The sequence below is a fragment of the Chaetodon trifascialis genome, chromosome 20, assembly GCF_039877785.1.
Source record: "Chaetodon trifascialis isolate fChaTrf1 chromosome 20, fChaTrf1.hap1, whole genome shotgun sequence".
In the NCBI taxonomy this organism is placed as follows: domain Eukaryota; kingdom Metazoa; phylum Chordata; class Actinopteri; order Chaetodontiformes; family Chaetodontidae; genus Chaetodon; species Chaetodon trifascialis.
In genome coordinates this window covers 12,429,089-12,441,983 of record NC_092075.1, presented here as the reverse complement: position 1 = coordinate 12,441,983, position 12,895 = coordinate 12,429,089, and the positions used below count along the sequence as shown (strand labels likewise).

General features: G+C 41.2%; 1 protein-coding gene across 1 annotated transcript; it reads right to left on the bottom strand.

Annotated features, from left to right (window-relative positions):
* Positions 1-1,966: 1,966 nt before the first annotated feature.
* On the bottom strand, positions 1,967-8,594 carry swi5 (SWI5 homologous recombination repair protein). Its single transcript, XM_070989443.1, has 5 exons — positions 8,381-8,594; positions 7,756-7,804; positions 7,526-7,629; positions 6,973-7,067; positions 1,967-2,624 (listed from the first exon to the last, which is right to left on the bottom strand). The coding sequence occupies exons 1-5, from the start codon at positions 8,476-8,478 to the stop codon at positions 2,560-2,562; spliced, it is 411 nt and encodes a 136-aa protein (XP_070845544.1). The 5' UTR covers positions 8,479-8,594; the 3' UTR covers positions 1,967-2,559.
* Positions 8,595-12,895: the final 4,301 nt, after the last annotated feature.

The following is a 12,895-nucleotide window of genomic DNA, read 5'->3' as shown; positions in this document are numbered from 1 at the left end:
CAATGCACACAATGTAATCTCACTTTCAAATGTCACTCATTTGCTCATCTGCCTTGTGGAAGAAAAATAATTCAAGATCAACAGTATCATTACTTGAAATGCATAAAACGCCATCTACATGATTAAACTTCCCAGTGGCTTGGCTAAAAAAAAACGCCTGTATTTCAGAACCCTGCGGCTGTGCCTTTGCACTCACGACCCCACAAAATCCACACGGATCAACAACATCCTTTTGACAAGAGGATGTCAAAAGAGCCTTTTTTTTTTTTAACTGATTATAACTGTAAAAACATTTTTTTTCTACCTCTGACTGACAGACCGTAATTTACAATTTACAGGACTTTTTATACGCTTACACATAAATGTACAGTTACTCTTCACACTTTTATTGAGGAACAGAGGCATCAAAATGCACTATGGAGGTCACTGCTGCATAATCCAAAGACAAAGACCCCACATTGCTGGTCCTGCTATGAGTGGTGGGGCTTCCATTTGCAGGTAATCTACCAGTAATGACTTTATATCAGGCTTCTGATTGGCCAACACAGCTTTAAAATTAGGATTATATTGCTTAAAAAATACCTGCGTATGTGTGGTGCAGCTCAGTTAAAACTGCTGTGCTGCTGGTTAGCACAGTGCGGGATCACTTGTCTGATTCGAGCCTTTAGTGTGCGTTTTGATCCAGCAGCTGTAGAAGTTCTTTGGATGTGCCTACCCAACCTGTGCTTGAACTGAAAGGCCTTAGCTCAACTGAAACCCTGCAGGTAATTTTGAACCTCAAGGCTGGAAGCCATTGAATATGAAAATATAGTATATGTAGTTTACATATGCTTAAATATGGAGACTGCAGGACCAGACAGACCTGAATGATGAGAGCCTTTTGTCTTGGATTTAAGTTAAACTTTAGCCCACAATGACAGAATGGAATAACTTAAGCCTACTTTTGAATGACACAAGGAGGCTGACGTTTTGCACAGTGTCAATTACAGCAATGGCGCACGTTACGAAACACGTTGCATAATCATGGAAGATTGCAAAAGGTCTACTATATCAAACTGCTACAGGTCACTGCAGTAGGTTAACAGAGGCTGCTTCCCCAGTGATTTAGAGAGGTCACATTAATGGCGACGCATTCATTTGTTAACTCTTGCGAAACACATTGCATGTAACCCATCTTCACATAGTTTAGCGCATCTGCAGCACTACCAAAGACTAATATGGTAAAAGCCAAAGTTTGCCACTTCAACCATAATCACCTGGATGCTAACATACAGCATTTGCACCACATTGACCTGAATATGTGAGATTGTAAACAAACACTGGGCGACGCAAAAATTAGGATAAGTGAGTAGGATGAGCTTTGACTGGCAAATGACAGATAAAAGTACGTACGCACATTTTTTTGGGTCGTTGTGTACACATACTTCAATATACAGCCATCAACACACAGACAAACGGAGCATAATGAAGGCCGTGAAGCTCCTTCGCCGTTATCAGTCCAAGAAGAACATTAACAGTGGGGCACACCCAGTGTATTATGCCACTGGTCTGCGTCCTGTGCTCTGGACATATACTCAACATTTCAGGCAAGCATGGCAACACTGGGGAATATCTAAGTAAAGAAAGTAGGTACCCAATCTTTTGGTTATAGTTAAACCTTTAGATGGTCCTGCTGAGACACACAGGAAACTGTAAATGAGTGTGACAGTTGCCTAATATCCCTTTTCCTTCCACAAAGATTTTTTTTTTAAAGTGGCAGGGTGGTGACCTGACCTATTTTTAAGTTTCACTTTACTGAGATGAATGGCTTAACTTAAATGTATTGTGAAACTCCTTCTGACATAGTTCACCTCAGCTGTTTCAGTCCACAAAATAAATGCTAAAACTGCGATGGATCTGAACTCTTTTTAGTTTCGACGGTGGTTTTCGAGGTAGCAATGCAATTAGGAACAGACTGTCTGTGGTGGTCTGTGTGACTTATTTATTTCATTGTTACAAAGGATATTATATGGGGAGCCAGCATATTTTCTTTTATACTTTATACTGACACTCCAGCATTCCAGGAAATAACGAACCAAAGTCAGAGAAATAACTTGACATTCATGCAGCCATCATGAATGAATTTCGAACTCCACTTAGATAAGCTCAAATGTCAAAACAGGCCCTTTCAAAGTTGCTAGAGCCTTAATACAACTTATCTTCTTGCACAATCACGATAGTGAATAAGCTGAAGAACATAAACTTCTAAACATTTGTTTCCTGTCACAGCCAAAGTTAACAGTTTGTGTAGGTGGTCTGTTTGAAATATCAGGCCTGGCTGCTGGACTGACACCATTCTTGTATAATCATGCTCATTAATCAGATGTCTCTGTACAGAGATGAAAATAGAGCCAAAGAAAATGGGCAAACGTCTGGGCAAAGCTGTTTGAGGTCAACAAAGTTCTTTAGTCCAAAACGTCCTCCTGTCAAAAGGCTCTTAAGTCTTTCCCTTTTCCCTTTCTCTTTCCCTCACTACTCTAATTTTCAGACATTTCTTCCAGTCTTTTTTCTTTTTTTCTTTCAGTCATCAAGTTCCAGACCAAAGTGGTTGTAGAGATCTCGTGTAGTGGTTCCCCTCAGAGCAGCTGCAAGACAGAGAAAAGAGGGGGTTAGGACCCTTCAGCATATTACAGGGTCAAAACCCTCTGGTCTACTTTTCAAACAATCCTCAAAACACTGAACAGACCAAGATCGCAGCCAGAGCAAATGAATCACTTCAAACATGAGGCTTGTACTCGGCGAAGAGATTTTATACAGTGGCCTTAAAATGCTGTTGAAAAATAAAACCGATCTCTCATCTCAGCCTACCTTCATTGTCATTTTCATTGCAGTGTCTAAAATCAGCTTTTATATATAGAAAAAAAAGTAGTTCTAGTAAGTGACGTATAGCTATGCTGAGCTGAGCTGTGCCAGGCTGAGTCTGATACTGGCCTTTTGTTTTTTTCCTATATACAGGACTGACAAAGCTGTAGCATTTGTTGCTTACAGCATGCTAATATGCTGTACTGGTAGGATGCTGCCAGGGCTTAAAAGATTAGATCTTATTGACACTCAATGCATGGACATTTTTAGATCAACCAATAATGTGTAGTCTTTGAATGTTAAAAAACAAACAAACAAAAAGATGTGAAGCAGAAAAAAGCAAACATTGGTGAAGAATAAGAAACAGCTACGATATGTCGTCTTCGTCTTTTGCTCATATACCTTTACCTGGTCGTAAAGTGACGCAACAGTTTCTCTTTGACCTAATGCAAATCATGTTTGTTCACTGAGGGTGTGTACATACAGAGCTGTTGGAATGAGGAGGTCTGAAGGCTTGGAGCAAGAGAGTTTTTAAATGTAGTTTTGCAAATCATCTTTGCATTTCTTATAAAGTTACATATCCCTGGAACATTTGTGAAATATTGGCCATTTTTTGGAAGATATCTCTGATCATACAGAAAACCTCTATTTGGGGATAGCGGTCAGATGAAGCCATTTATTGTTACATAGTTGTGTGTGCCCTTCATAGTGACACAAACACACACACACACACACACACACACACACACACACACACACACACACACACACACACACACACACACACACACACACACACACACACACACACACACACACACACACACACACACACACACACACACACACACACACACACACACACACAGGGTAAGTTTCTATACCTGTGATGTGTTTGATTGTATCTAATGTCTATGTATAAATAGCTATTGGATTTCTGAGCTCTTGAGAGACGCCTGCACGTTTCATGCAGAGCTGCACTGACTGGATCCTGAGTCGTGGGGAAAGCAAAAGGACAAAAGGTAGCTGAACAATTAGGAAAAGCACATAACAAGGTATCCAGAGATTTGAAAATGGCAATCAGTGGTGTTCAAACTCTGATAAAGAAGTGGAAAATTAGGGGTACTGTTGATACCAGTACGCAATTGGTTGGGGAAAAACCCGCGAGCAACTTCAGATGAAATTCAGGCTTCTCTGCAAAAAAAAAGTGGTGTGGCTGTTTCAAGATGCACAGTAAGAAGATACTCGAACAAAAATGGGATGCACGGTCGAGTTGCTTGAAAAAAGACGTTCCTGCACCAATGACACAAAACAGGCTGCTTAGAAAATACCGAACAGCACTGCAACAGACCTCTGGAACAAAGTCATTTGGAGAGATGAGACTGAGGTTGAACTTTATGGTCACAACCATAAATGCCACATTTGGAGAGGAGTCAACAAGGCCTATGATGAAGCCAAGGCCACCCTTTAGTGGCTACAGCAGAAAAAAAGGTCAAGGTCATGGAGTGGCCATCACAGTGTCCTGACTTAACACAAGTCCAACCAAGAATTTACAGGATCTGGAGACTTCTTGCCAAGAAGAATGGGCAGCTTTACCACCTCAGGAAATAAAGAGCCTCAGTCACAAAAGACTGCAATGCCTAATTGATAATAAGGGGGGCAACACACAGTATAAAGGAAAAAGGGTCAGCAAACTTTTCAACTGGGACAATCTCAGCATTTTCTCTGCTAAGTTTTGTTTAATGATTGCGTTATTCTGTGACACACACAGACACTTTCATATACATATATACGTACATATACGTGTATATACAGACATTTCTCGAGAGATGTGACAATGACCTTAATCTTGACAGATGGACATGGTGAGAGACAAAGGGACAGTTGTCTTTAGAGGGTACTGCAGGGCATCTCCTCTTGTCTCCTCTCTCATTCTACAGTCTGCCCACCCATCTCCTCCCTCTCAGAGTTACAGCATACAACAGCAACTCAGTGTTTAAGTGTACACTCTTTGTGAACGTGTGTGTGTGAGGGAGAGGGAGAGAGAGTCTGACAGTTTGTGTACACGTGAGTATATGCATGTGTCTGTCTGCATGACAGAGACTGTACTTTTGTTGTGTGTGTGTGTGTGTGTGTGTGTGTGTGTGTGTGTGTGTGTGTGTGTGTGTGTGTGCTTGTATGTGTATGTGTGTGTGTAAGTGATGTGAATGACTGTCATTGTGTCAGAGTGGAAACGCCACCTCCATTCACTAAGAGGTCATTATCATCCTGACTCCCCACTGTACTGACAGAGAATTTAAAGAGATAGCAAGCTTTTAACTCACAACATAGATTTAAGACAAGAGATGTCCCAGTTCACCGAGACCACCGAAGAGGTGGGAAAAGAGTAACATGAGAGCATTCTGGGAATGTATAACTGTATGTTGTTCCTGTGTACATTATTCAGCAAAGATCAGTCGACTCAATCAGGGGACGTCCAGATTTGATTCAACTGCACACATTCACACACACGAGCATGTGAAAGTAGAAATGGGTAAAAAGTCATGTTTGTTATGATACACGCACAGACCATAATGTGACTTGGCTGCTGCTTGACACCAAAACCTCCCCAGCAGAGTGAAATGTTTAAACTTCTCCATGTTTCCATAACCTCGTGCAGTTGCAGAACATGCACACAAATATACTTCAAAGACACACATGCTTACAATGGTCTTTCACTCACTGTGGCCTATTTCCACAGACTGGAGTGTCCCTAGACTGGCATCACTCCTTCACCGATTTACTCAGTAATATGCAGTGTCACAAGAGTTGTAGGGAGAAGGTGAAATACCAAGACAACTTTTTGATCTCTCAGAAAAGGAAAAGTGATTGGTCAACAGCCTGCAACTTGCCACTATCTGATCTCTGATTTGAGTTCAGTGATCACAAAATGATGCACCAAAAGTATTGTTATTTCAACTAAATTACTCCTTCTGTCATCATGTGATATACGGTGACAACAATGATCAATATTAGCCAACACATGACTGGAAAATTGAAGAACTTTCAGTGGTTTATTTAAGGAGTGTGAGGTGTGAACCTAAGTATAACCCAGCTGGCCCAAATGAGAGAGCCACTTCAACCCTGACATTTATTCTGTGAAGTGTTAATCTAACAGGATTGAATGTTTTAAAGCCAGGCCAATCTAAATGCAAACATAATCAGTGCTGTATAAATACTGTCCAAAGTCAAATGAAAGACTGCCTTTGGATTTGATACAGCCTTCAGAGGGACAGAGACACACTGCTCTGCTGCCATCTGATGGCTGCCAGCAGAACAGCATGAACCTCAACCAATGTCAATATATTGTGATGAGAGAGCAAAGCCCATCATTTATAGTTTACATTTTTCCTACAAGCTACAATTGCAATATCTAATCAGATGATAACTAATTCAAATGTTTCTTCTGCAATATATGTTTAAATAGCATAAATGTGATTTTTAGCATATATAAAGATGGGCTTGTAAACATGAGTCAAACAGACTGTTTTTGTTTTTTTACATTTATTTTTTTTTTCGGTGTGAAGAGCCCAGTGGATGGGTCATGTTACTTTCATACCATAGATTTTCCACACCTCAGTCCACTTGAAAATAAAATTAGACCTATTCATACAGTCTCCATGCGACTGTGCGCCTGCATTAAAAAGGCACTGTGCTAATTTCATCAAAAGAACTGAGCTAATGGAGTGAAAGCTCACAATGGGGTTGGATGAATCACAACAAAAAGGCGAAGCATGAAAGTTCTCATGCTTGTGACACCAAACAAGCATGTTCCTATATGTCTGGGGACTATGATTTGTAGGCCGGGGAATCTCTATAGCATCACAGTGCTTCGTGTTTAAAGTATGTTGTTAAACATTTTACATTCATAAGAAAACTGCAGCTCTTGCAATCGGGATATTGCACTTGGCCATATTGAGATTTCAATAATATTTCAATTAATTGTTCAGATCTGACTGAAAATATTCAATTATAAACATTACAATTTCAATCTTGGCTTTGTAAATTCTGCATGTATAGGCAGCTATCATGCTCTTTTGAATGCTACTAAAAACAAATGAATTAAAGCGTCTATATGAGCATTTCTCTTACCAATACGGCCCAGGAGTGATTGTCCAATGTCTTTGATGTCATTGTATTCATGCAGCATATCAATATGACGCTCCAGCTCCTCGACTCTGTATCCTCTGGGGAAACACACACAACTGGGCTCACACAAAAGCAGTTCTGTGCAAATGCTACATACAATGCTAAGTGGGATCATGGGAATTGTTGCCAATATTGTTAAACAATCACACAATCAATCATCAGTTGAAAATCTATCTGAGACAATGGCAGAAATGTTAAAGCGTGACGTAATGTCTTTTACGTTTTATTCATGCTATTTTATTTAACCAACTTCCATTTTCACGTCAACATATCATTTAGTGTTCCCCCAGAAGTTAGAGCAACTAGAGGAGGTAAAGTTGACCAAATGAAACACAAAGAAAGATTGAAAGATTTGGGATAATGTAAGTACACAACAACAAAAATGTCCTTTCCTCATCATTTTTTGACATTTTCATGCAGAAATGTTACATATTACTCCTTTGAGTTGAACCTCAGAGACAGAAATGCTGGATGACAAACACACAGCTGTACTCACTCAGCCTCCAGCTGTGCTATCTCTGTATCCAGCTGCTCTCTTCTCCTCTCCAGTTCTGCCACCTCCTCTGCACGGCTAACTTTAGCAGTCTCAGATACTTGAAGCTGTGAGGTGCAAAACAGACAACCATGATACTGTCATGCACCTGTGGCACTACATATAGGATTTACGTATGTGTACACGTGTGTGTGTGCGCGTGTGTATATCACAGTGAGTGGGGGTTTACTTACAGGTGATTTGAAGCTGGAGTGTACTTTCTTAAACTTTGAGAATGGAGTTCTACAGACAGGAGGGAGGGAGACTATTCTTGAGAAAATGTAAGGAATAAAATGCCATTGAAATGTCCAATTACAGTTAAACGCAGTATTCATTAACTCTCTAATGCCTAATGTTCAACAATAGCAATACAAACTGTAGTGTGTGTGTGTGTGTGTGTGTGTGTGTGTGTGTGTGTGTGTGTGTGTGTGTGTGTGTGTAGATACAAAGAAAACAAGATGTATTTCTCCCACAAATAACCCTGTCGAATAAACAACGCAACGTCTTATGATGTCTGAGGTTACCTAATAAGCATTTGTCTTCCTTAAAGGCCTCTCCGAACATAAACAAGTGTTTCCGCCGCTGACACACTGATATCCCTGCGCCATACATACACAGTTAACGTTACAGTTGAAAACTCATGTCGGTTCAGGAGGGTCCTGGGGCGATAACACACCGAGCCAAGGGCACAGTGAAATATGCCCGTGAGTAACATGCTTTCACAGCGTTTACAAATAAACAGCAATACTCGAAAATAATACTAACAAACGACATGCTGGCTAGCTACCTTAGCATTAGGGCTAACTGTAAACAAGTTACCTTTTCAATAGTCCTTTCTTCGAGTCCTTCCCCTCTGGCGTCAAAACTGAACAATTTTTGGCACTACGGAGGGTTTCAACGGTCTGCTCTGTGTTCATATTGCCTTAAATGTTGTGAAAATATGTTGTCTTATGTTTAACTTAACGCAGTAAAAGCAACATTTTAAGAGACCGAAGTAGGAAGTTTGCAATTCGCGGCTGATGGTAAATAGACTCATGCTAAAACCGGATTGGCTCTTGTTAACCGAGAGGCGGGACTTATGGCGAACACGACTGTGACTCTTTTTTTTTTTTTTTTTACCATAAATAGTAGATTCCATAGTATCCTTATGGGACCACCAGATGGCGACAAAGTACCACTTGACTTCATTTCTGTATTCATCCCATCTTCACTTCTCACAGCATTGAAATATAGACCCTCTCTCTGTCTGAAGCAACCCACACACTTGTTGACTGAGAAGAATATTGCATAATCAGAGAGTGATGTGGTGGCATACATTCATGCAGTAATCTAAAGGGAGGCTACGCTGAATGGCTCTCCAATCAAGGTGCCACTCTGACCGATTCAAAGCCACCAGCGCTCTAAATCTAAATCTGTGGTGGATTAACGAAGCAAAAGGTCACCTTCAATCCACAAAATCAGACACACACACACACACACACACACACACACACACACACACACACACACACACACACACACACACACACACACACACACATGCGCCGCACACACATATAAACCCACTTTATTGGAGCCAGGGTCTTAGTCTCAGTGCGGTTCACTGGGCAAGTACCAAAGGAAGAGGAACACAGGGAAAGATTTAACTCTCTCTCTCTCTCTCTCTCTCTCTCTCTCTCTCTCTCTCTCTCTCTCTCTCTCTCTCTCTCTCTCACTCACTCACTCACTCACTCACACACACTCACACACACACACACACACACACACACACACACACACACACACACACACACACACACAGCATGAGCTGGACAGAGAGACACGGTTCATAGAGAAAAGAAGAGAGTGAGACAGGAGGAGAAAGGCAGACAAAATGTGTATCTAGGGGAGCTGGTGTGGAGGACATAAAATCAAATCCTTTCTGCGTTATGTCCAAAGGATTCATTGCTTATTTATCAGTTGATATACAGAGACAGAGAGGGTGGAGAATGAAAAATTCAGACAGGAGGCATGGCCTTTTCTCCTTTTAGAAATTGCAAGATTACACACACTGGCCAGTAATGGGTCCTGCATGCACTCATGTGTGTGTGAGGCAGAGAGGGAGAGATTGTGGAGGATGGTTATTTCTCCACATCTCTGACACAGCACTAAGCATCTCTGTGTGTTTGTTACTCTGTCACATATACACTCACACATGGCTGCTATATATCTCTGAGGTTTGTTAATTAAGGACATAAAGTAATGTAAGTAAGAATGTACAAAAGTTCCTGCAGTAATGACGGGGATGTTTGCTTTAAATGTCACAGCAAATCCAACAAGAGTATGTTTGTGATGTTGATTGGACTGTTGTCTGCAGTGTAGAGGAAAGATACCCTTTCTAATATGCTATAAACCTCTCAAAGGTTGGACTGACTGTACTTATTTTTGGCAGTCTGGGTAATGTCCACACTGTTAGTGAGGGGTCTCAAACATGCTAAAATGAAGGAGTCAGTCTTTGTTCATGCTGAAGACCGCTGAATACGAACCAAATTAGATGCAGTCAAGTGTGCAGGTGGATTGGTGAAATATCTCATTAAGTCATGACAGTGTGACAGCGAGCCAGCATGAACGAGCACCTCGCAACTGGAGCAGAGAAATGTAATGATTAATTCATCAATTTTATTATTTACACATGTGCTTTTCCTACTGTGGCATGTTGAAATGTCTTCTGTGAAAAAGGCCTTTTGCGTGTTCAGACTACCATATTAGCTTCTATATTGACTGTTTATATAAGCACTATTAATTCCACCAACTAGTCTTCATGCAGTTCATATTTGTATTTGTAGTTTTTAGGGGGAAGAGGAAGCTGTGAGATGTGGTTGGAATCTCTGGACCCAGTTTCCAAGATGAAGAATGAACTTTAAAACTCAACACATTTGTATTTCCTTGGACTTGTGACAGGCATAAGCTTAATTCCAATCCCTTTTCTTTCTGTTTACATTGTTGACCGTCTGAAGAAAGTTTCATATCAGGAGTATATAGAGAAGCACTATTTGAAAATAGGGCATAAGTGGGAGGAGGTGGTGGAGTAGGAATATGGAAAATCTGAGCAGGAGAGGAAGAAGGTCTGAGAATGAGAGGAGGCGACAGGACAGGGGGTTGAAACATCAGGATAATAAGAGGAAAGGAGGAGCAGGGGTCGGAAGCTTTGGTTTGTAATATTAGATGGAAACCTTCATCATATTTATCATGTTCATAATTCATGGGATCCCAGCCGCTGCTCTGTACTGCATCTAAATTCCACTGTTGGGAAATTATGGCCAAGGACCATGAAATAGACACACACATACACCCACACACACAACATGTAGTACTAGAGAGTAATGGAGGGGGGAAAGATAGTAGAGGAACAAGAAGAAGAGATGGAGAGAGAGGCCATGTGCGATGCAGCGGACAGATAGAGCGAGAGAGAGAGAGTGGGTGCACTGCTGCAGGACGAGGGGTAGATGAGGGGGATGATTCAAAGCATGTCATAAAACATCGATACACCTCCAAAGGCCATGCTACGAGCTCTGCTTACACTGGAGGCGATTATGCCTCTAAATAATTCACATAGCCCGTGCAAACGCTTATTCAAACAAATACACTTGTGCAAACAAATGCAAACACACACTTGACCCAAAATCAACACACAAAAATGCATCCTGCTGTCGTGCGCATGTACAAAGCGGTCAGGAAATGCATGCACTTGACACAACCATGTCACTACAGATCAGCGTTTTCACTGAAGCACACACACTTTTTGAAGGTTTGGCGGTCAGAGGGAAAGATTTTTGTTTAGAGTTCGCTTGGAAGACTATTCAACCAGAGCCTGAGTGAAGGACTCTAAGATAGAAAGCAGCTGACAGATTGGCTGTTTCAGTTACGAGGCAGACTCTCGCTGAGCTGGCCAGTGTCAGCCGTGATGGAGGCATACTGTCACAAACCACACTTTCACAGCAGCATCTCAATCAAAACAGTATTGATAGATCTCATTCCCACATCGGGGGGGTTTAACTGAACACTTGACACCTGACAGAGCGGAGATTGCGTTTAGCCTGCGCTCTCAAGTTTACACCTGAAACCGGGATGCAGTGTAATCACACAAGTCGTCCTAATATTATCACATATAAATTATAGTGACTGTAAAGAGAATCAGTAAATACATTTCCAGCCAATTTTGCCTTGTTAACCACAATGCTTGTAATTTCATGCTACGGCACTTGCAGTTCATGTAGAAATAAGTGGGAGTATGAATGTATCCACATCAAAGGGAATCCATCATAATCTGAAAGGTTTTTCATGTCTGAAGCAGTGCTGTTGTATTAATGCCATCCCAGAATGGCTATTCATGTCTCTGCCAGGGAGGCCTCGGTTTGATATCAGCTCCTCTACGCCTCCATCTGTCTGTGTATTCTGTGGTATGTGCTATTTCTCATTCATTAGCTCTGACTCATTCTTCTAATAACTACCTCTATTTCCTCTCTGAAATAGTTTTCAGTTGTTTTTCTATTGTGTGATAAGTCTGTTTGCCTCCCTGAGTCACACGGTTTATTGTCAGAATAAAGCTTCCAATTTCCGTCTTCTAGCTTTCCTGTGCGGATGACTTTTCATTGTGGCTATCATCTCCTCGCCTAGAACTGTCAGGTTGGTTTATCGTCACGTTTAAGCGTCCCATTCTTGTCTCTTAACCTCTTCATTCAAACATATTTGCTGTCGTGACTCTCACCTCGTCGCCTCGGGGATGACTGGATCTGTGTGCAAACACACATCGCTGTCGCGGTGGTAGTAGTTTGGCAGGCTTCACTGTTGGCTCCTGTTCACATTTTATCTACTACAGTGTGTGTGATGCTTGAATTTTAACAAACCAAGAAAAACGTATTAGTAAGTTCACTGGTTTCTCTTTCAGACACACCTGTAAGCTTTTATAGAGTACAACTTTTGGCTGCTATTGGGCAGTAATAATGATTTTCCTCTACAAGTTGAGCTGATGAACAGATGTTGCTTATTAGCTTCATCAACAACAAATAGCCAACATATGCACCAAACAAAGCAGAATTAGATTGCTGTTTTCAATCCAGGATGACGCAGATTCATTTTTCTTCAAAGAGATATCCAAACACGGCTGCTTTGATCAGTAAATCAAATGGTCTGAATCCTGCTGTCTAGACGAAAAATAAAGGTATTTTCTACAAGATGGCCTGCAGGACTCTGCACGGCCATGCCGCTTGGACGTATTTCAGCTAACTGATATTTACCCTGTGTTCAGCAGTTCACTAGATAATCCAGGATGATGCACCATGCTTTTAGATGAAT

Coding starts and splice junctions, on each gene's coding strand:
- swi5 (XM_070989443.1), bottom strand. CDS start 8,478: ATGAACACAGAGCAGACCGTTGAAACCCTCCGTAGTGCCAAAAATTGT. Junction 7,630..7,755: donor ACTCCAGCTTCAAATCACCT/GTAAGTAAACCC, acceptor TGCACCTCACAG/CTTCAAGTATCTGAGACTGC. Junction 2,625..6,972: donor ATCACTCCTGGGCCGTATTG/GTAAGAGAAATG, acceptor TCTGTCTTGCAG/CTGCTCTGAGGGGAACCACT.